The sequence below is a fragment of the Eubalaena glacialis genome, chromosome 4 (genome assembly GCF_028564815.1).
Source record: "Eubalaena glacialis isolate mEubGla1 chromosome 4, mEubGla1.1.hap2.+ XY, whole genome shotgun sequence".
Classification (NCBI taxonomy): domain Eukaryota; kingdom Metazoa; phylum Chordata; class Mammalia; order Artiodactyla; family Balaenidae; genus Eubalaena; species Eubalaena glacialis.
Genome location: NC_083719.1, coordinates 47,800,256 through 47,824,838, shown reverse-complemented (window position 1 = coordinate 47,824,838; position 24,583 = coordinate 47,800,256). Strand labels below are relative to the sequence as shown.

General features: G+C 37.2%; 1 protein-coding gene across 2 annotated transcripts in view; it reads left to right on the top strand.

Annotated features, from left to right (window-relative positions):
- ELOVL7 (ELOVL fatty acid elongase 7) overlaps positions 1 to 23,810 on the top strand; it is a 69,330-nt gene extending 45,520 nt beyond the window's left edge. The window contains exons 2-8 of one of the 2 annotated variants that reach the window (XM_061189285.1): positions 531 to 628; positions 7,441 to 7,631; positions 11,003 to 11,083; positions 11,964 to 12,020; positions 14,272 to 14,377; positions 19,170 to 19,306; positions 21,130 to 23,810. In XM_061189285.1, the coding sequence (XP_061045268.1) occupies positions 565 to 628; positions 7,441 to 7,631; positions 11,003 to 11,083; positions 11,964 to 12,020; positions 14,272 to 14,377; positions 19,170 to 19,306; positions 21,130 to 21,339 (846 nt within the window). In that variant the 5' untranslated portion in view covers positions 531 to 564 and the 3' untranslated portion in view covers positions 21,340 to 23,810. Of the gene's footprint in view, positions 1 to 530; positions 629 to 7,440; positions 7,632 to 11,002; positions 11,084 to 11,963; positions 12,021 to 14,271; positions 14,378 to 19,169; positions 19,307 to 21,129 lie in introns of those variants that run through there. The other variant, XM_061189286.1, reaches the window with a different exon arrangement.
- Positions 23,811 to 24,583: the final 773 nt, after the last annotated feature.

The window sequence follows — 24,583 nt, the reverse complement described above, 5'->3', positions numbered from 1 at the left end:
TAGGCAACTTCTCCTTGGCTCTTGTAGATCTTCTTTTCCTCCCTCTCTCTACCTCTATTTCACTTAAATTATAAACACTTGAATATAGAAGATCTTCTTACGCCTGAAGATCAGCTAAAAGTCTAGATCAGAGTATCTTTTCTGAAAGTTTGTCGTCTTGACTTTCTTCTGGGTTTTTACTTCAACATTGCCATGAGAGGTACAGTCCATTCCTGACCTATATTGTTTCCATAAAGGGAGATAGATGCTCCTATGACAGTTCTTAGAATCACCTATTCCTTTTGCATCTCGTACATAGAACGTCAGCCTTTTTGAGTGAATTAAGCATTGTCCTTATGATGAAAAGTCTTAAATGTTTGCAACTGCATCAGGGTTTAATGTGGTTCACTAATGCATTTACCCTCAGTAAGTTTGTTGTTTTGCCAGTTATTCCTATTAAATTTTTAACATTTTTAATATTGTATTACTAGAAACTTGGCTTTATTTGCATCCATAGATCATAAACGCATCTCTTTTTTGTTTTACTGAAGAACCCATTGTAAGGGCGAGTAAATCCTGTGGAAAATGGCCTTCAGTGATCTTACATCGAGGACCGTGCGTCTTTATGGTAATTGGATCAAAGATGCCGGTAAGTAACCAAATTTCTTAACTATGGCTCATCCTTCTTTTTCCTGTCAGATTCCCATATTTAATAGGATTTCATTGAAACAGAATGAGAGACTTTGCAACTCAACACTCCCTCACTGACACCCCACATATTGATTTTTATTACTAGTTAATGAAGAAGTGTCAAAGATTTCACTGAAGATATGTACAAAGATAGAGGTATACAGATGATGTTCATTACGATGTTTATAATAGTGAAGATAGCTTTAATATCCAAGGAAGGGAATTCGTTAATAAATGATGGTACATTCCAACTCAGTAGCCATTAGAAGTGATTTTGGAGGCACGGGGCTCTTAGGCTTGATTCTGCCCTAATGCTCCTAAGGGAAATAACAGTTACTGCCAACAATGGCTCTGTCCAGGATGACTCTTGAGTGGGAAGGGCCGCAGCCCCCAGGGGCGTATCAGAAAGGATGGGAAGCGTTTCCTAGGGTAACCCCTGAGTAATTCTAGAATGCCCAGAGTAATTCTCCCCTTGCCCATTAAAAAAGTAAAAATCAATGTTGTTGAAGAACATTTAATGCCATAGCAAGAAGTTTAAAATACATTAAATGAAAGCAACTTATAAAACACCACATGTATTTTTTTTGTGAGGGTTAGCAGTTATCTCCATGTGGTAGGATTATGGGTAATTTCTATTTCCTTATCTATGTCTGTCTAGATGTTTTTAAACCATACAAATGTGTGTTGCTTTTATAACTACTACAAAATGTGTTAATAATATAACAAAGGTAATTTTTTTTTAAATAGACAGGAATCAGCACAGTTTAGAGCTGAGATGGACTTAGGTATCATGAAAGCTACCTCCTCATGTTAGAGTTGGAGAAACTGAGGCCCAGAGATGTGACCTTCCCAACATCATGGTCAGTTGTTAGCAGAAAAGATTAGAACCTATGTTTCCTGATTAGGATTGGTATTCTGACATTTCACATTTGAATTACTTTCCACATATTCACCACCATCACCACTTCAGATTAGTTCTTACCCATCAATTAGAAATCACATGTTCACCAAATTCAGGAGGAAAAGTGTCACCTCTTGATACCTACCACAATTGAAATTATATTCCAATTTACACTGATTTCAGCAAAGATACACTGTTTCATGATTGCTGTCTTTCTCAGTAGACTACTGAAGACCAATCTTATTTCACTGAAAAAGGTCCTAACAGTTTTGCCCCTGAAGAATGCCAAGGACCTGAAAGAGATCCCATAAATAGAGAAGCTTCACTCTGGTGAATGGAGAGTTAAGGGAATTTTTATATTTTCTCATTTTTTTTCTTAGTTTTTCAACTTATGTAATGGTGCAGAGAATTGTAGGTTTCTTTAGAGGTCATCTTTCTCTGAAGGTTTACAGTAGTTCTCATAAATTCAGTCATTTAAAAACTAATTTTTTTGTTTTGTTCTAATGGTTTTTATTTTTATTTATTATTTTAAAAAATATGAATATTTTAATTTCTTTTCAAAGTAAAGGTGTAACTTGCTACCTGAACTCTCACGATTTAACCTTGAAAACCAAGTAAATTTGGGTACATTTTTAAAAATAGACCTGTCTGGAAGAATAGATCCCTTGCTATCCAACTCTTGCTATTAACTATCCCAATTGCAGGAACCCAAGAGATTCAGGTAATCAATATCCTAACTCAAGAGCCAAATAGATTTAGACGATGATGAGTATCTATATAGTGCTAGAAGTATAAAATGTTTTAAGATGAATTCCACTTCTTCTGAATTCCACTTCCACTTTTATTCATGGGTCAACACTTTATTTTTATTAGGAATACTTACATTGGAAAGCTCAGTAATATTAGGTCAGAAAAAGGAACGACAAAGGGGTGGAGGTGGTTCGGGAGAGGCAAGGAGAACCCTGGAAGCAGTGTTGCAAACAGTGCAGGGTGGAGGAGAGAAAGAGGCAGGTGATGCTACCTATCTGAAGCTAAGCTAATTTAAAGTCTTGAGAGAAGAGGGAGGGTAGGGATGTGTAGTGAGAAGACCTAGATTTAAGTTCTGACACTACTGTGAACCAGCTAGGTGATCTTGAACAAAGTATTTATTGTCTGTGGGTTTCAGTTTCTTTGTTAGCAAAACAGAGATGAGAATGGTATCCACCAGCTACCAGACAATATGCATGAAAATGCTCTGTTGTTTTGGAAATATCCCAACACAAACGGTGGTGGTGGTTGATGACTGATAGAGCATTTCCATCTTCAGACACTTTTAATATAGCATATCATTTTTTTAAAAAAGTTTCTTCACATTTTCTTTTCCTGTCAAAATCTAGAAGGGTTAAAATGTTTTGTGTTGAGATTTATAACTTTATGAGAACACTATCGCGTGTAACAGGAGAGGTTTTTTGCTTCTGCTTAGTGTGGTATTATTGATCTCTGAGAGCCATTAGGAATCATTTCTGGCCATCTTAGTCCAGTTTTACTTTGCCTACCCTCCGAAGGTCTGAGCCCATAATCAAGTGCCAAGAATTTCAAGCGTATTCTTGGCTTTGGCCCTAATCCTGAGTAGACTTCAGAAAACTTAATGATATTCATTGGTTTTCTGATTGCTAGAGAAGTGGGGGTCATGCATAGTTATTTCATGTGGAAAATTCCACAGCTACAGAATTTAAAAACGGTTTAATTAATACTTAAGCTATTAGAGGGTTTATTGTGATTCTTAGATATGAGATGTCAAACCTTGAAACAATGCTATAACATTTTTAATGTTTGAAAAGCAACTTTCCTTGCATTTGGATAATAATGATGATGACTTTTCAGACATAGTTGTGATCTTTTTGCAAGAAGACGGCGTCTGAGTAAGATTTGCTGCCACTCTGAACCTTTAGTACTTCACAAAGTATGAGAGGTACATGTTTGCTTTTCCTTCCAGCTTCTTCATCTTATTGGTGCTTAGACTTTTAAAAGGGTGTACTCTTTGAGCTAGTACATGCTACTTAAGAAGCGAACACACTCTTAAAAGTAGTTGTGGAAAAGTTCATTAACATTCTATGTATGTGGCCCTCGTACTCTCCTGTACTCCCTCTCTTTATTTATTTATTTTTGGCTGTGTTGGGTCTTCGTTTCTGTGCGAGGACTTTCTCTAGTTGCGGTGAGCAGGGGCCACTCTTCATCGCGGTGCGCAGGCCTCTCACTATCGCGGCCTCTCTTGTTGCGGAGCACAGGCTCCAGACGCGCAGGCTCAGTAGTTGTGGCTCACGGGCCTAGTTGCTCTGCGGCATGTGGGATCTTCCCAGATCAGGGCTCGAACCCGTGTCCCCTGCATTGGCAGGCAGATTCTCAACCACTGCGCCACCAGGGAAGCCCCCTCTCTTTCTCTTTAGAACGCTCTTAGAAAAGCATTATCAGGCTAGTAATAAGTCAGAACTTTGGTAATCACTGGATCATGGGCTCTCGGACAGCCTGCCCTCCCATCCTCTGCCTTTATCTTGGTTCTGCTCCTAACACTTAAGCCCAACTCTGATGCTAAATACAAGGTACATGAAACTCTCCCTCCCTCTCTAGGGAAAATAGAGCTCACTTGACCCCTGAACCTTTTGTAATTTGTGGGATCACAGACTGAGGCAGAATTAACTTTAAACATTGTCGAGCAGCCCCCTCTACAATCCCCTTATCGAGTCACCAGCCACACCTGGCTTGTAGACGTCTCATCGCCAGGAACCTCCTGCCTCACATAGAAGTGGGCTCCCTGTTCAGAAAGGTATCACTGTTGCCGAGAGAGAAGGCAGGAAAAGTGAGCAGTCATCAGAGTCGTGGACATATTAAGACTTTGAATTTTATTCGCTCAGCAGGGAGAGCTAATTTAAGCAGAGGAATAATCTGAGCAAAGCTTTACTTCGAGAAAGTGAATTTGGCAGTTGTATAGAGACAAGACATAGCAGATTGGGTCAGGAGGCAGGGAAATCACATAAAAGATTATTGCAGAGCACCTAGTGAGGAGCATTGAGGACGTCAGTGTAGGTGAAGGAAGCACTGAAGCCCTGGTTTATAACATTGATGGTTCATCACGGTCACCTTGGCAGCTTTTTTCAACATACAGATGCCTGGGACCCATGCCGAGTCTTTTTTTTTTTTTTTTTTTGCTATCTGGTTTATAAATATTCCAGAGGTGATTCTGCTGTGCTGACAAAACTGAGATCTGCTGAAATAATAGTAGCCATGCTTACTGAGCAACTTGAGGTTGTGCCAGGCTCTTTACTTAAAATAACTCACTAAATCCTCTCTGAGCTACATGCTGTTTTAGGCCCAATTCACAGATGAGGAAACTAAGCACAGAGAAGTTAAGTCGGTGGCCCCAGGTCACATAACAAGTCAGTTATGTGAGAGCCAAGATCAGAGCGCAGACTGAAATAGGATGAAAAAGCTTGGTGTTTTGTTCTGTTATTTGCTTTGAAAATAATATGAAATTAAATTAGCTAGCTTTTCCTAAAAGATAAGATTTTTTTTTAAATCTGTAGAACTGGAAAGTCACACTCAGGATTCTTTAAAAAAGGTGTGTGCTTAAAATGTTAAATTACAGGAAAAATGATTTATTTAAATCATTTTTAAATAAAATGAGCCAGCCCAGCATGCGTTTCCTGGCTTTTTGTTTCTCCTACTGCTACCAGCAGAAGAACCGAAATATGATGTCATTTGATACCCGCGTACCACCCCTTCCCCTGCCCCTGCCACCACTGAGCTAATGAAAGAGTACAATAAAATATTTCTAATTCAGGAATTCCTTTGCTGACAAAAACAAAAGCCAAAAAAACTAGTTTTCAATCATGCCTGTGCTGTCCATTATTAACAGAAACATTTAAAATTTCTTATAAAGAAAAAGAAAAGAATAAAAATCACCCATATTGTCCCCATCCAAAGGTGAAAATGTTAGCATTCTTCCAGAAGCCTTCTTTTAGTATTGGTTTTAAGTCTTTATTTCATTGGAGATAAAAACTGGACATATTAATATGGTTTATGATGTTCATATATTTAAGGTTTGGATTACCCACTGATGGAAAAAATCCGTCATTTATAAATTTATTTTGACAAAGGACTATCTTTCCTAAACGGTGCTCCACAGAATGTTAGTTCCACAAGGTGTTAAATAGTATTCTACAAAAAATCAGGGCTCCATGGCCAAGTAAGTTTGGGGAATGCTGCATACCACCATTCTCATCTTGGCAATTCACAACAAACATGAAGCACTAAAAAATCCTGCAGAAAGGCACTTGTTTGTTTAACCTAGCATTTCTAGTAGCCTTTCCCCGCTTTTTGTGGAAAGACTTTAAATATCTTTCTTATATTGCATAGTTTGGGACATGCTTGGATAGGATACAAGGTAAGGCACAAACTCATTTTTCTCCCAAGTAGTCAGTTTTCCTATTTACTGAATCGTCTCTCCCTTCCTGCTTGCTTATGAGGCTTTCTTTATCGTGCATTAAATTTCTAAATATCTTGGGGTCCCTCCTAGAGCTGACTTTTGGCTTAAGTCTTATTTCGAGATAGGACATCTGTCAGTATTTTTGAGGGAAGCCCATTTGAGTATAGAATAAATCACCTTTAATAGCTACAGCCATGCCCTGCTATATCTGAGTATCAAATGTGAACTTTCCAGCAATAAAATTGAGGCCAAGTGAGTCATCAGGTGTGGAGTCTATTGAAGAAGTTTTTGCATTGGGTAGGAAGTCAGACTTGAAGGGATATTCAACGTTTTTTTGGTAATTGGCCACATCATTAGCAGTTTCAGTGGGCAAGGGCTGTATTCCCCCCACCCTTTTTCCCAATTAACAGGAATGATGGTATTTAGCAACCTAAGGTTAGTCAAGACTCAGTTTTGAGTCAGATGTACTTGGAAACTTGTCCATACATATTTTCCTTTATAATATTCTGGCTTCATGAGGCAATTTAGTAAAATTACACCCGAACTACTTAAGATTATAGAATTAATCACATTTCATCTTGAGTTGCAAGTTTTAATTGATCTAATTCTCATGGCCTGGAACTAGCAGGGACCACGTGAATTTCTTTTTTACATGGTTGTGAGGCTAGTACTTTTTTGTTTGTTTTTGTTTAAAATATCAGGTTGGTTAGCCCACATTTTGGACACCTAGAACCCACATTTTAGATACTTAAATGATGCTAAAGCCCCTTTCAATTGTATGATACAGTATACAGAAAACTTTCCCCCAGTTTTCTTGGGGAAAGAAGAAAGTTAAGAAACAGCAAACCCAAACATATTTATATATATAAAAACATGTCTGGATGGAGAAACTCTAACATGTTACTAGTCGTTATAGACAGATGATAAAAGTTTGCTGGGTGTCTTCTGTTCTCCAGATTCAACTGTGTACCCCTGGTAGAATGACCAGGATGAACTACATCCACGGGCTTGCTCCCCTGCCCTCTGGTTTCTGGTTGAGTTCAGCGACTGGAGAGAGAGGGAGGAGGGTGAGGCTGGGGTATTGATTTCCCTGGCCCCTTATTTGCAGGATTGCCCTGCTGGCTGAACCCCTCAACTGATGGTCACAGCTCCTCACCAGAAGGGCTTCTCCATATGGCTCTCTCCTGGGTTCTGGTAACCACTACGTCCTTTTGCCCTTTGAGCCTCACTGTTTTGAGCTCCATCACAACCCCTGGTGATTTCCCTTGGCACATCCTAAAGATAGCAGTGATCACTGACCAAATAGTCCACCGTCAGCGTTAGGATCTAGGTGCTCACTTAAATGCTCGTTACTATCAGTTATCTCTTGGCTAAATGGATGTGCATTTACACCTTGTTTTTCTCTTAGATCCAAGAGTTGAAGACTGGCTCCTCATGTCCTCGCCTCTGCCACAAACCATCATCCTGGGACTCTATGTCTATTTTGTCACATCCCTGGGACCAAAGCTCATGGAGAATCGAAAGCCCTTTGAACTCAAGAAAGCGATGATAACGTACAATTTTTTCATAGTACTCTTTTCTGTGTATATGTGTTATGAGGCAAGTGTCTTCAGTATTCCTAATGGGAGAATTTTGCCTGAGTCTTTATGTTTGTCTGTCATGATGTTTCTTGTTATGACTGTAAGGGTAACTCTCCAAGATTTAAGAAATTTCAGAAACTTAGCTCACTAGAGTAGGTGTTTGTCAAAAAATTGTTATATATAAACCAGATATTGAACTCCTTAGAGGATCTCAGTATAGTCTGCCTCACAGGTGGTGAGAAAAATTAAGTCCAGGGACTTGCACGCAGTTAGCCATAAAAGATGATTGAATGAATCCATAAATGTTAAATTTTAAGGAAACTCAGAGTTGGAGAAATTAGATAACTTACCCAAAGTAGTGTAGCTGGTAAGTGGAGGACTGATATTTGAATCCAGGTGGGTCTGACATCAGAGCTCATCCTGACTCTAATGAGTTGACATCATCATGGTAGCAGCTTTGGGTTCTGCATGCCCTGATGACCTATTAGGCGGTAGACTGTTTGGTTTGATTTAGCTGGGCTTTGTGGGGGACAGAGAACTTAGACTCATACAAAGCAGTAGGTGAGGGAAGCTGTCCCTTAACTGTCAATAAGAGAGGTGGAGAACTTCTAGGACCCAAAAGCAGACTCATGAATTCTCTCTCTCCCCTCTGCTGATTACAAGTCTCAGCTACCCTCCCTTACCTGCTTTTCTGGGATTTCTTGCTTCTCTTCCAATGCTGGCTGGCTTCCTCATCCTATTCTCCTTACTTACTTCCTCTGCAGCATAGGCTATGCTTCCTCACAGCTGGGTCCCAGGAGGGCCTCGCATGACCTCTCCAGCCTCTCTAGACACCATGGCCTCTGCACATGCATCCTTCCAACCTGATTCCTGCCACGGAGCCACCTGATCAGATCACCTTAAATCTGCTCTGGCCTCATTTCTCACGGCCTTCCTGAAGTCTGGACTTCGTTTGCTGCCTTCTACTTTATTTCCAAAATTAACTCACAGGTCACCTTACTGTCCTTTCTGGAGCATAAGCAACTGAAAGGGAAGGAGTAATAGAATAGAGCTAGGGAGCAGAAAAAATACATGCTTTGGGCAAGTTATCAGAGATAGGCTATCGCCTACTATAGGACAGTGCTAAGAACAGACCTGGAAGCCAGGAGACCAGGGACTGACTAGTTAGTCCCAGTTGCACTACTAACTGGCTACCTGATTTTGAACTAGTCATTTAAATTATCTGGGCCTCACTTCTCTAATTTTATAGAGTCAGGGTTGACCTTGTCTCTCAGATCCCTTTATGCTTTGTGTCTGATTGTACCATTGAATGTGATGTCCCCAAATATATTTCTCTGGAAGGAATCCAGTTATAACCAGTAAGTTTTGGTTTCTATTTTAGCAGTTACAACATAAAAGGTTTGAGAATATCTGAACCTGAGAGTTTCTATCTCCCATTAACCAGTAATACTAGAGTAACTTATATGCAGTTTTGGGTTTTTTTACTTGCCAAATATAAATTATTACTCTTCTTTGTGAAAGCCTAAAATATAGACATATATGTCAAAAGCTCTGCAGGCTTTTGGAATGTTCTTAAACTTAATATCAGGAAAGCATTAAGTTCTACTTTCTGTTTAAACAAAGACTTTTGACAGCTGAGCAGCACATCACCCCCAGGACACATTCAAACACATGGTTTATTGGGTGGGGCACGATTACATTTGCTCTACAGAGTGAACCCCTCTACTAGGGATGTTAGGGCAAATATGAATAAGGTGAGAGGAAGTACATCAGACTAAAGGAACCCACATGCCTCATTTTATAGTGATGGTTTGAGTGTGCTAGTTACTTGGCACCAGTCAAGAAATAAAGAGAGACCAGTGAAGACCCTGCAGAAGGCCACATCCCACAGCTTCTCGTATTTGGTGCAGCACTTGTTTGGCGTAGGGTAACATGGGGAATCAGTCATCCCCATCTGAGTGGATGGACTTAGAGTGTTACTTGCATCAGTCAAAAGTGAGTCCAAGTGCAAAAGAATAGGAAGATGCTCACTGACAGATCAGGATTTTGTAAAACAGGTTTAACTATTTCTCTACCACATTCCCTTGTTCCTTTGAGAAAATTCATTGACTTGTTTTTGTAAGATACTTTTCTCACCCATGAAATATGTCTTATACTTTTCTGAATCTTAATTCTCAAGATTTCATAATTTACCAAGTTAATAGTGTGATTAATTTATATTACAAATCAAGCTAGGAGCTAGTATCAATCAAAAAGGATAGTGTTTTTAAATACCACGGTCTAAGTAGTTTTTCTTTCTGCTTCGTTTCTTTTTACCATTAAAATGTCATTCTGATTATGCCTCATAAACTTTTGCCTTTAGAAGTTAATTTACTGTAAAGTTGTCATTTCAGCTTTAACAGTAATTAAAAGTGCAAACTTGTAATGTAATAGTAAATGATATAATCCTTATGCTGAGAAAGAGGACATCCTAGGGAAGATGTTGGCATTTGTGAGAATAGGACTCCAGAGAAGAACTGGTCATATTGTCAGAACCCTAAATTAAGCCAACCATTTAATATAAATGTTAATTTTAAATTAGAACCCTTAGCTTTTCATTTTCAGATACTGTTTTAAAAGGAGACCTTCCCACCATCAGACTGAAAGAATGTCAATGTAATCTTTGAGTTAAGGTCCAGATTTATCAACAATAGGCTTTTTCTTCTCACCACTAGCCTAAGGTCACTTCGTGGGTGTGTTGGAATTAAGGCTTGCCAGACTGCACTTTCTTGTTAGTATTTTCATCTCTTACTTGTCGTGTGAATCCAAAGCAAAAGTAATACGTGAGTCTTGTATTTGGTTGATCTTGATTTAAAAGCTATGGACTATCACTTCACGTTACATCCACCAGTCGAGACAGGAAAAACCCGGTTGATGCAGCCATCGGATGAGTACATTGAGAAAGTTGCTTTGCTCATTTATTTGTTGAATAATTGCAAAGGCTGGAAATTATCAGAAAAGACTGATTTCAGACTTAGTCACCCCTTTGAGAGTACACAAACATATGCACAGGCACATAGAGATGTACATAAGGTCAAGCACTTACCAGTATTTGCTGTTCAAACAAAACATTCCTAGTATTTTGTTCTCCACTATATTAGAATAATCATTCCAAGAAATAGCCATTTTAGTTAGTACACAGTTTATATAAATGTGACTTTACAATTTTGAAAACTCCTGATGCTTTGATATCAAGCGAGTTCCTGGTTTGTAATTGTTCTAGCCCGCCTTTCCCTCTGCACTGACTGCTGACTCAGCTGAGAATGTAATGAAGAGGCATACTCAAAACTACCTTCATTGTAGCCGTTGAGCAAATATTTCCTTCTTTAATATGCATGTGCTCTCTTGCAGTTTGTGATGTCTGGCTGGGGTACAGGTTATTCCTTTCGATGTGAAATTGTTGACTATTCACGCTCGCCTACAGCATTGAGGGTAAGTTTCTTTTTGGAAAAACCTGTAACACAAAATCAACGTTAAAACTTTTGGGGCTCTATTTGTAAACACTGAATGTGAAATCAGAATGAGTAAATGACTCAATTATCAGAATATATGTGTTGAGAGAAAAAGCTAATAATTACAAGAAAAAAATCAAAGAAATTCAGGTGTGTAATTTTCTGTAAAATGAAAACTGGTGCTTTTTCTTTTGAATTTCTTGGATTTAAAAGTAAATTTATGTCTGGTTCCTCAAAAAACAGAATTACCATATGATCCAACAATTCTACTTCTGGGTATATACCTAGAAGAATTGAAAGCTGGGATTCAAAGAGGTATTTGTATGCCAGTGTTGATAGCATTCTTCACATTAGCCAAAAGATGGAAGCAACCCACATGTCCATCAACGGATGAATGGATAAACAAATAGTGGTATATACATACAATGGAATATTTTTCAGCCTTAACAAGCAAGGAAATTCTGACAACTGCTACAATGTGGTTGAGCCTTGAGGACATTATGCTAAGTGAAATAATCTAGGTACAAAGGGACAAACAAATACTGTATGATTCTGTTATACGAGGTACATAGAGTAATCAGATTCAGAAATAGGAAGTAAAATGGTAGTTGTCAGGGGCTGGATTCACCAATGGGGACTTACTGTTTAATGGGTACAGAGTCTCAGTCCTATAAGAGGAAAAGAGTTCTGTGGATAGATGGCGGTAATGGTTGCACAAGAATGTGAATGTACTTAATGCTACCAAACTGTACACTCTAAAATGGTTAAGATCGTAAATTTTATGTAATGTGAATTTTGCCAATATAAAATTTTCTTCCATGTAAAAATAAATAAATTCATATCTATGTGTGTTTCTGCAGATGGCACGCACCTGCTGGCTTTATTACTTCTCCAAATTTATTGAGCTCTTAGATACTGTGAGTATGTAATCACCACATTTGGTAAATGTTTGATGTTTCAATGAAAGCAATAAACTGTGAGTGTTCAGTTGCCTTATAACTTTGGTTATCTCTCTTCCTCAGGCAGACCTCATATTATCTTTTACTTTTTATTATCAGTTATTTTAGAGAATAGGATAAACTTATTTTTCAGTCTTTTGCAAATGCCAGAAGGTTTTCTTATATATCTACCACCTAGTTAAGAATGTAACTAACACATATACTACAAAGCTATGTCTCTATATAGATGGATGACAGTTGTTTTGTCAAGTAAGTTCAAGAAGCAAAGAGCAGAGAATATGTTGCCTTTGGTTCTTTATAACAAAGCACTGTGTCATCCATACTCCTTTAAGAGGATAAATGCTTCAAAATTCATAAACTTACACTAGAATGTTAGCTTATCCCTGGAATATCAGTAATTTTGGTAACATCAAAACTATTTCCATCTGCCTTTCTGAAGTCCATGTTTACTGGTCTTCTCCCTTCCTGAGTATCAACTCTGACTTTGAGTGACTAGGCCTGGGAAAAGCAAGTGCCATGGATTAGGATCCATGATGAGAGGAGAAAGCCATGCACCTTTATTTCCAGAAACAAAGGAAAACTGGCTATTTATTTTATCTTTGTGGCATGTGGATCTTATTTATCTGGAATCAGTGCGGGGCCTAAGACTGACACGTGTTTTCTCTCTTTAGGATATATACCACTACATTTCTGGTAGCAAATTTCAACATGCTTTACCTTCTCAGCTGGCTACACATAATGTTAGAATTAGAAAGGAGAATTTAGTGAGTGTAGAATCCAGTGGTTCTCAAACTTTAGCATGCATTAGAATCACCTGGAGGACTCATTAAAAACACGTGTGCTTGGACCCCACCCTCAGACTTTCTGATTCAGTAGGTGTTAGATGGGGCTCAAGAACTTGCATTTCTATCAAGTTCTCAAGTGCTGTTATTGCTGTTGGTCCAGGGTCCACACTTCAAGAACCCCTGCCGTAGTCCAGTGGTTCTCAACCGCTGTGGTGCGGGGGACCTAACTGCGTTAGAAAACAGAAACCTGGGCCCCACCCCCAGAGATTTGGTGTCAGATGGTCTGGAGTTAGAGACCAGGCATGGTTATTTAAAAACAAAAAACAGACCTTCTTGGTCATTGTAATATGCAGACAGGGTTGAGAACCACTGACCTAGCCTGGAGCACTAAATCTGAAGAGAAATGGAAGCCAGAAAGTTACAAGACTTGTCCAGAGGAACGCCACTACTGACTAGGACTAGGACCCCAGATTGCTGGTTTATGGCTTTTTCTGTTGCACCGTGTTGCCTTCCTCCACGTGCATAAGCAAATGCATTTTGACTTATTGTTCCTGCTTTGCATGTTCTCAGTTTCAGCTTCCATACGGAAACTTACTGCTCTGTGTTCTTCCCTGAACCACATTTCTCAACTACTCTTAGGAATGTTTTTGTTTCTGCTACTCTGTTTAGTCCTGTACTTAGAAGTCTAACTCATCACTGGTCTTCTGCATTTTGAATATTTTTGAACATTTAATTCTGCTTTTGAATATTTTTTTGAACCCCCCCCTCCACAAAGCCTTCCTATTCTACCTCTTTGTTTGTCGCTTCTGTAAACCACTGGATACATTCAATCTGGATGGTGCCTTTGTTGCCCTTCTCATTTTTCCCAAGCTGCTTTGCTTTCTTTTCCACCCTACTTCCCCAATTAACTCTTCAAATATTTCCCTCTTCCTCTTTCTTTAATAATAATTTGCTAACTTCTGATTTGCTACAAATCCTCTTTTAGTTTGCTTAATCCCTTATCTAAATTGGTAGGATGTGTTAGGGAGCGGTGTAGGAATTCAGCCCTAGGACTTAAAAGTCTCTGCTTCCCCATATATTTCAAAATCCATGTGGGTTTTTTTTTTTTTAAACCAATAACATTTTTTCAATAATGTTTGGTCATATTCTTCACTTTATATCTTTGATTTTTAAATCTTCATTCAATATCTTTTCACCTTTTTATTGATTCTTGCATGACTAGGCATCGTACCTAAGTTCTCTCATACGTATTAGCTTTTGAGCTGCCTCTTAGAGAATCAGCTGCTTCTGTAGGCATTCTGTAAGGCAACTCTTTCAAAGCACATTACGACGTGGAATAGTTTGCACTTTGCCAATAGTTTTGTAACACTAGATAAATTATTGCATGATTTTATATGAACTTGATTTTCTTTAAATTATTTCAGATCTTTTTTGTTCTGCGTAAGAAAAGTAGTCAAGTGACTTTCCTGCATGTCTTCCATCATACCATCATGCCATGGACCTGGTGGTTTGGAGTCAAATTTGCTGCAGGTAGCCAAGGGAGAGTTGGGATCATGTGTTATAATTGATTACGTTTCTGTATGCTATAAGCATAAATTCTGTCCTTAAATGTGATTTAAAAGAATCTCAAAACATCGAAGAATCACTTTGATCAAACTTCTGACTTTCATTAATTATCTGAAACATAAACATAGGACTCCTAACTAGATCTCCCCTCCACCCCCCCAATACTCTTTAATATGTAAGACCTTTGGGTATAGTCTTCTACACATATCCTTTAGTTGTTTTGTTTGGATTTTATTCTTTTCCTATATAGTTCTATAACTATTTTTAAATAAATAATTAACAAACAAATAAAATGGCAAAATCCTTGGTTTTATAGGAATATAGTTAGATAACTTATTCCTTGTGTGTTTCCAGGAAGTTAGAATGTTTATCTCAAGTTCCATGTCTTCTTTGCTTTCAAATTTCCAAAAACTGATACACATCCCAGCCCCTAACAACTCTGTAAAGATGTGTCAAATTGCAGTTGTCCCACCTTCCCTAAACATCCGACCATAGTAAAGGATGTTTTGATATTGTTTTTTAGGTCAAAAATAGTTTAACTCAAAAGCTTGGCAAACAGGTTCTTTAGTTGGTTTTGATTTTATGCTTCTGAACATCTAGAATATGAGAAAACAGAAAGGTAAGTAGTTTTACCTATCATAAATTTTTAAATAAGTGATATCCTGAAGGATATAGTCTCACTAGCAAAAGTTGTTTGGGGGATTTATGTATGCTAGTTTCTTCAATTTAAGAAGTCTTCATATAGGCCTGCAGCCCATACTAGACAAACTCTCTAGGCATGGGGAAAAATTCTGCATGTCTCAGAGCATGAGGGGACATGGATAAGCCAGTGGCTAGAAGAAGATGGCAGAACCTAGGGGAGCTGGAAGGGCTGTCCCTACCTTGGCCTAAGGGCATCAGATTTTCCAGCATGTAAAGTAGCTCCTTGCCCAAAATTGGCATTTATCTGTTGAGGATTTTTTTTAAAGGAAATGTAGTTGTTTTTCTTATAATGTATATGTGTTAATTTAAAAATTTAACTCACATTATAACAAGATAGTCTCATCTGTGTCCATTTCACAAATTGAAGGTAGTTATATTATTTAATCTCCATTATTTTTCTTTGCTTTCTATGTTTTTATTTTCTCTCACATGTATATTGTGCCTCTCAGTTCTTTCTACAGTGATATTTCTTAACACTATTTTTTTTGGTGAAAATTAGAAAATACCTAAACATCCAGTAATAGAATGGTTATGATGTCTTGTGTTTATAACTGTGAAATGCAAATGATATTGAAAGACATTTAGCTCAAACTTTTGTTAAGCAGCTTGGCTCCTAAATTATCAGAAAAAATGACTTTTCTTACTATTCTGTTTTTAAAGTATGCTAGACAAGGTGTTTTCACACCCTTAGAACTTATTTATTCAGATTTCTTCCCTGAGACCAGATTATTCTATTACAACACTGAAAAATAAATATAGATTAAAAATATATAGGAAGACAATACCCCAAAAACAGTGATTTAGAGAAATCGACACAAAAGTGGTCTCCCTCTCCTTCTTTATCCATCTCTGCATTTTCTAATTTTTCTAGTTTGAATATCTGTTGGTTCTATAATGGGAAAAAATAAATTTTATTTGAAGAATAGAGTTGAGCATTTTTCTAATTTCTCTCTTTGAGCCCATTGATAGTCTGGTTTCCATTTAAAAAACAAGCAATGCTTTCAATAATGAACATTTAAACATATAATATTCCTCAATTTTTCAATGTTACCATGTACATTAAGCACTTTGTAGTGCATTCATTGTCCACACCTCAATTCCCCTTCTGCTTTACAAAATGTAAGTGGTAGAAAATAATGTTTTCTTCTCTCTCACATGTTCCATGAGTTGGCACTTCTGCTCAGTCTCATGTGTGGAACCTAGTAAACACTTGTACAGCACACCTAATGTCTATTCAGTGACAAGCACAGCAACAAGAGCTGAGGTATTCCCAGAAGTGTGGTGTGGCATTGGCTTTCATTCCTAGAATAAAACTGTCCAGTTTAAACTGTCCTTTCAAAAACTTGAGCACAGCTGATCTCTATCTAGTATTAAATTTCCTGTTTGCCTATTGTACTCCTCCCTGGGATAATAGCAATCCAGCTTTTCTTTTGAACTTGATGGAAATATTTCTGAGGCAGGTTTTTATATTAATTATGTATATACTCCCTCCCAGAGATATGGAGAGTTGTGATAATTACCCAGGTGGTTCCTTTATTTTCTTCCAAACCAAAGGAGTAAAATGTGATGGTACTAATTATAATTCATCCTGAGATGTTTGCTTTTCAGAACTATTATAAAGAAGAAAACAAGCTTAGAAAATACTTTATTAGAAAAGCCTTCCAAAGAAGATATGAAAAGCATTACTAATTAAAATGTGATTGTTCTGTGAACAAACATTAAAATAACTTATCAGAAAATAATCATTACTAGAGAAAATAAGCAAGTTAATTTGATTTGATAGCTTATTTTGATCAGTAACCCTTACTAAACACTCTTAGCTACACTAGTGCTTTGTTAAATTCCTGTCCGTAGGAGCCTCATTTTAGGACATTTAAATGGTGAAAGTTTCTGAATGGAAAAGAGAACTCTTCTACCAAAAAATGGGAGAGGTGTCTTAGTGAGAAAGGCTCAGTCTAATGTAGTCCATTATCAAGCGTGAAATAGATTTCCTGTGTATATGTAATTGTGAGACAAATGGACTTGAGAGGTATTTGGCTTGTCCCCATGTTAAGCAGCTTGACTCCTAATCTATTCTATTTTTAAATCATCCTAGAAAAGGTGTTTTCATACCATACTAATTTATTTATTCAAGTTTCTTTTGGGAAATAAGACTAATCCAAATGTAAATAATAAAAGCTGGGAGGTTGTTAATAAGCTTCATTCATTCAGTTTCTTCTGACTTGAAATTTGTGATAATTACAGGATTAGCTGAAATTTGATTTACTTATTTAGGAGAGGAAAGTCTATGAAGCACAGTATAGCATAAAAGAGACTTTAGGGGAATATTTAAACTACTTAAAAGTAATTATTTAAAACAGGTTATTTTAAGGGTGTACTTTGGCAGTGGTAATATTTAGAAGAATCTAGCATTGCTGCAATTATGAATGATTTTTTAAAAAAATCATTATTTCTTCCATGAAACAGTTTTTATGACATTTTTCCTTAGAAGATTGTGGTTGAAGTAATAAATTTGTATTTTGCTTTAAACTTTCTATAACTCATAGTGTTCATGAATTCAGTCCTTCCTCTAACATAGTTAGGCAAATCTGTGAGGTTTTCCTTAATTTCTGAAATTAAAGAATATTAGAATAAATAAAATAGCATATTTTGGAGAAATATTTAAATTCTAGGTCAGCATTACTAAACTGAATCAGGCTGTGCATAGAGAATGAAGATTCTTCAAGATTGTGCATCTTAGGAAAGAGACGCTAGGGAAGAGTTTTGGTTTTTTTCCCTACCATCAACTGAACACTCTGTTACCCCTTCCACTGTACTACTGATCCAGCTAAAGACAATTGTAACAATCTTTGCTTATATTCCCCCCAGGGTCCTTTTCTTCTTTTCTAAATTGAAAGTGATCAGTGGGAGATGTGGTGAGATTAGAAGAGGAAAACCAGGATAGGAAGGCACAATTGATAACAGTCAAATAGAAGCAGTAAGGAAAGATGATTTAACAATTAATAAATGTTTATTTTGGAAAAACAATGATTGATTAGAGCAAACTTAGCACAGCTTGGTAATGAAAGCCAGTGGTTTTACTGCCAAAATTTTGTGGCACTTGGACTTCCCTGGTGGTTCAGTGGTTAAGACTCCACACTTCCACTGCATACTGCAGGGGAACAGGTTTGATCCTTGGTCAGGGAAGTTCCGCATGCCACACGCAGTGCGGCAAAAAAAAAAAAAAATTGTGGCACTACAAGTATTTATGGAAAACTACTGAGAATGGAAAAAGTTAATTTGATTCTGCACAATGTTATGTAAAATAATATTCTTAGTGGCTTTATTCATAATAACCCAAATTGAAGACAACTCAAATGTCTTTTAATGGGAGGATGGATACATTGTGATACATTCATATCACGTAATACTACACAGCAATAAAAAGGCAATCACATGGTTGAATCTTAAAATCAGTATGTTGACTGAAAGAAGGTAGCCACAAAGAATACATCCTGTGTAATTCTATTTATATGAAGTTTTGTAACAGGCAAAACTAATAGTTGATGCTGGAAGGCAGAACAAAAGTTACATTGGGAGCAATGTAATGTTCAGCAATGTTCTATGTCTTGAATTTGGCGGTGGTGACATAGGTGTGTACATATGTAAAAAATCATCAAGTTGTACACTTAAGATTGGTGTACTTTGTGTGCTTTATATATGTTAATTCTCACTAAAAATGAATTTGATTACTATTACTTAGCAATATATGATATTTAAAAGGAAGTCAACTTGGTTTGTTAAAGTAAACCCAAATCAGAAGACTATTTTAAGGTTAAGATATCACAGAATAAAATCATGCTAATTTATTTTACAAGATTTGTATTTTAGTTTTACTAACTGGATGTATTATCCAGCTCCCTCTAATTTTATAGCTATTTAACAAGAGTGATATTTCGTATATATTTTTCTTCCTACTAAAATTAAAGAAATAATTATACTAAAATTTCAGTTCAGACAAAAATATGTCTCACTTTAAGGAACAGTGCCCCTATTTTACAATATTTTTTTCCAGGTGGTTTGGGAACATTCCATGCCTTTCTAAATACAGCTGTACATGTGGTCATGTATTCCTACTATGGACTGTGTGCATTGGGGCCAGCCTACCAGAAGTATTTGTGGTGGAAAAAGTATTTGACATCATTACAGCTTGTGAGTAATTAATTTTCTTTAAAACCAGATACGAAACTAAACTGGAGTCCCTTGTCTTCCTTACAAATGAGGATACTAGCTAAAGAGCAAAGTTTACAAAACACAGGGATATAAATTGTCTGGCCTCTTATGGCATCCCATCATTGTCCTTTCTTATGTGAACTTTTGTCAGGAACTTTATTGAAAGCAAAGCATATTTGGTAGCCAAGAGGCTCAGACAATTAAACTAGCGTGTGTATCTTTATACCATCTTTATACTGTTTTATGCATTTATATAAAATAAAAATATTTATGTTCAAAATTATGTGAACCTCATTATACATAATATTAAATTAGAAGTTAGACATTCCATATTCTAGATCTAAATGACCTTGAGGGAATGTAACTTTGAGAGGATTATGAGCCTTCCTGTGTGCCTGCCTATCTAGTCCTAATGTTTATAAGTCTATTTTTCCTCCAACTAGTAAAACTACTGTGGGAATTAAAGGTGTAGAATGGTGGTGTAATATACATATTGACAAAAGTGACAACATCCTAAATAACCAACTGTAAGGAAATGAAGAAGTGAATTATTTTAATTCCTGCTTGGGAATATTACAAAGTCGTGAAAATTATTCACAAGTCCTTTCTTTTTAAGTATTTTTTATGATTGTAAAGTAATATATCCTCATTGCAGAGAAATTAGAACATCTATACTGCGTGTAGAATTTTGTATCAGGCTTTTTTTTCACTTAACATACTCTTAAATGTTGTAGAAACTTTTTAATAATGTGGAAAAATACTTATATAGCAAAAAGAATACATGTGCATTATTTTTTCAAATATGTTGATAATATTTACACAAACACACCTGCATAGAATGTTGAGGATGCTGCTTACGCTTTCTAAGGTTTCATTTTCTCGTCTGCAAAATGAGAGGAATAATTGTATCTACTGCACAGGAATGTTCTAAAAGTTCCTTAAGATAATGCAAGGAAAGCTGATGATTATAACAGGAACAATGTGAAAATCTTAACTATGGTTATAACAGGATAGATTGTGGGTAATCATTATTTTTTTTAATGTATAGATTTTTATTTTCCCAAATTTCCACAGAACGCATGTTGCCTTTTAATCATGAGAAAAAATATATCCAAAAAATCTGGATGTTAGCCCAAAACATGTCCCTTTTAAGACTGTGTAGAATGTTCTAGAACACAGAGCCTTTGGGCATCACTAGGAGGGTCACCAATGCTCTCTTACCCCTTGCAGATTCTCTGCTGCAGTTGGCAGATAGGATGTATTTTTTATCTATGACGGTGGAGGACCGGTGGCAGATATGAGGACTTAGCGATGCTTTGGCTCCTACAGAATAAGCCGGGCTCTAATTAGAATGTTTTTATTCCCCTCCCCACCAACGGAAATATCCAGTCTAACAACAGGACAGAATGTTTGAAATCAAACTGCCCTAGAAAATTAGGCCATAAGGTAGTGGTCCTGTATGCATTTCATCAGTCAAGGACTCAAGTCAGAGACTGATGGTTCTCTGAGTGTGAAAGGGCTGCTGCACTGCCCTGCTCCAGGGGCATTTACATAGCTCCCCCTGGAGCTGTGCCCTTTGGCAGGACTGAATAGTGGTTCCAAATTCCCATCTGCATTTTGACATTGTTCCACCCACTGTCACTCCCATAGAGGCTAGATTGAAAGATAAAATTCCCTGTCCAACAGTAGCCTAGATGTGGTTGGAGAGTGTTTAAACATAAGCAGACAAAGAATGCATTAAATAATTGCTCCATTGTGACTCTTCGTAGCTAAACAATACTTTTCATTCTTCCTTCCGTTAGGTCCAGTTCGTTATTGTCACTATACACATAGGCCAGTTCTTTTTCATGGAGGATTGCAAGTACCAGTTTCCAGTCTTTCTGTACATCATTATGAGTTACGGGTGCATCTTTCTGCTGCTCTTTCTCCATTTTTGGTACCGTGCTTACACCAAAGGTCAGAGGCTACCCAAAACAGTGAAAAATGGAGTCTGCAAAAACAAAGATCACTGAAATCCCAGCACAGCATAAATCTATGAATAAGACTGATATCTTGTCTTCCTTGACAATCAAGAGATATTTCCATGTGCAGTGCATTTTGTATATTTTTCAAAACCAAGAGCTTGTATTTTTATGATAAGTTATTGGAGTTTCTGATATTTGAGAGCCCAAAGCTCCCAGATGACAGTCTTCTGATAATTAGAGCCTAAAGCAGCCAGTTTTTCAGCTGCTTTTAAACCTAATCTAAAGGTTTTATTTAACACATTTTGTTAGATTGAAAGAAGGATGTGAAACAGTATAGTACTCTTCAAAGAAGTCCAGTATAGATGAAAAATATCGTTAGATATTTTGAGCACGGACAGAGATTCATGCCGTACGGTAGATTCCTTCTGTCGGGTCTGGAAACCTTTAGCTGTGGGCTCTGGCTTTGTTGCTTGTTGACTATATTCAGAAGACACTGTATTTACTCTAAACTTAAATTCCCATTCTAAAGAGCTAATAGGGTGAACGTTAAGTGTATTTTTGATCAGTTATCATTTAAAATCACTAATGGTAATTTTTAATGGATCTCTTGAGTAGCCGGCACCAGTTTTGCTTGTAAGACTTCCTCACAATGCTTTTGTTGTGTAAACTGTTTAAAAGTGACAATCCTTTAGGGTAGTACACTGAGGCACTTGAAACTAAGATTAACTTATTATTTTGAAAACAAGGTGATTTGTTCTGATGGCTTAATGAACACTTTGCTATTACTGTTTTGCAATGAACTTTGTATATTTCGGGAAAGAGGTGAATTTGTCAATGGAAAAAATAGTTGTCTGTAGTATTGTAATGTCACTTTCTCATATCATGGTTTAAAGGATTATCTTGGTTAAATATATATTGGTTAGATGTGTAAATGTTCGTATCATTGGCACACATTAAATGATTTTAGACCACCCAGGGATGGGTTAAGAGTGGCTTGTGAAGCAACTGGAAGCAAATGGTGGTACAGAGATTATCCAGGGAAGATTTGGTGATAAGGGTCTCTCTTATAACGAGAACAAGCAAGAGAGAGACTGTATAATAGTTATTGTTATAGATTCACTGCATGGAAAAGTATTTTCCAGAATTATGAATTAATTAACAGCCTGGAATTGTTTTTTTCAAACTTATAAACTATATAATGAGGGACTGAAATTCATTTTGCATAGCTCTCGTTTCTTTAAAATTGCTACTTTCTAAAAGTCATATTTTCTTGTTGGAGAACCCAACTACTGATCAGTAGAGTTTTGCCCAAGAAACAACAGTATTTGGACATTTCTGAATTTTTCCACAGTGTTTTTTTCCTTGTTCTATTTTACTTGATTTTGAAGGATTGCTTATGCTTGTATGACTATAAGCAATTAGTACCCCAGTAATTGTGTAACACACAGTGATACTTATTGTACAACAAAGCCTGAGTTTTTACCAACTGTAAACTCCTAGAGTTAGGTGTCTCCCTCCTAATCCATTAATCTGTACCATGGCCTTTTCTCTTCACACTCAGCAAATTAGTAAGGTTATTTGCCTTTAGTGATTTCACTTGCTTACAATATGAGAATTTGAGGGTTGATAAAAGGGGAGATTTCATTTTTCTTTAATAAATAGTAAAGAACAGGAGAGCAAAGCTAAAAGAAACAGCAGCCCTAATTTATTTCTCTGTGAGAGTCTCAGGGTTCCTTAAGTGTTTTCCTATTTTTCTCTTCAAATCCAGCCTGTGCTAAAATGAGGAGGTATGGTAGATGCTGTTACACATACGCACAATTCCCAAAGACCCCAGTAGGGTAGAGACCAAAAGGAAGCAAAACTAAAAGAAGAGAAAACAGGAGAGTTTGTTTCTTCTCTTGCATACTTTCTGCCCTGCACTGTACAACCCCTCCTTGTCTCCCTGTAGCCTTTAAAATGTTTGCTGTGCCTGTAAACTAACAGCAACATGTGACAGAATCACATTCTACATTATATGAATAGGAATGGAGAGCTAGAATGTTACATGAAAAGAAATCACAGCTGGCAGAGGTAACCTCTGTATGAACATCAGCAGATTAGAATGGGTATCACTGGATGTAGGATTGGATGGGCATTGTTTTATTAAACAGCTCTGGGGTCACATAGAGTTTCTGTTGGAGTTTCATCCCACTTTTCAGGACTTCCTTGCCTTTGGGTTTGCTTACCTAACAAATAAAAAGGCCAGCTGCAAAATCTGGCTTATGACATAAAGCTCTATGAATCCTTTAGAACCTATATCTATATTACAAATAAATGCAAATGTAAAATTTTAATTATCTGTGGGACATTGCCATTTTAGTCTTAATTGAGTAGAATTCTTAATTGAGCAGACTACATTGTTACATAAATTATAAGATTATGATGTTACATTTCTTCAATTATCCCTTATCTCTGTTAACTACTTTTAACGACTGTGGAAAACTCTGTGGATACTGTCAAAGTTTGGGTTTGGTTTTTGGTGTGTGTATTATAATAAATTTGTGGTATCACATTTACATGTGTGTGTCTTTCATTTTGGAATCTAACTGCATATGTTTGCATGGATAGATGGTTTTTAATATGAATATTCATTTAACCAAATCATTTTACACATTTGTTGTACACTTGTTATGTTCAGAGCCCTGTGCTAGACATTAGAGTGATACAAAATACAAAGATGTCTACTGCATAGTTGGGACCTCCTGGAGCTTGCAGGCTGGCAGAGGAGATTATGTTACAGAGAAGTATATGATTGGGTGCCATATGATTGAAAGTCGTGGCACTTAGCAAGCAGGTAGGCTCCATGAAGGTATTTAAATTGGGGTCATGTATTTAAGATGTGCAGGTTGTCAAAATGGGGAGTGGGTTAGTGGGCAAGGTGTTCTAAGTGAAAAGAAATAACAACTCAAGGCCCAGGGGAAGGAAAGCATTAGGAAAGTGAAGGGAATGGCCAACAGACCAAATTGAGTGAGGCATCCTGTAGGTGTCACAGAGAGATGAGGCCAGTAGGGAGGAGGGCTCTGACACTGGAGATGTGCTGCTGCAGCATCTGCCCTTGATGCCCCAGGCAAATAGGAGCATTCAAAGATTTGGGGGAGAGGAGAGGTATGACCAAAGTGGTACCTTAAGAAGAGTCACCTGGTAGGGTGGGGTGGAGGCATGAGACACTAAAGACAGAGATAAATTAGTTGATTAGGGTGAGGGGAAGAGAGCTGGAATGTGTGACTGGAAAGAAAGAGGCTGATGTGAGAGA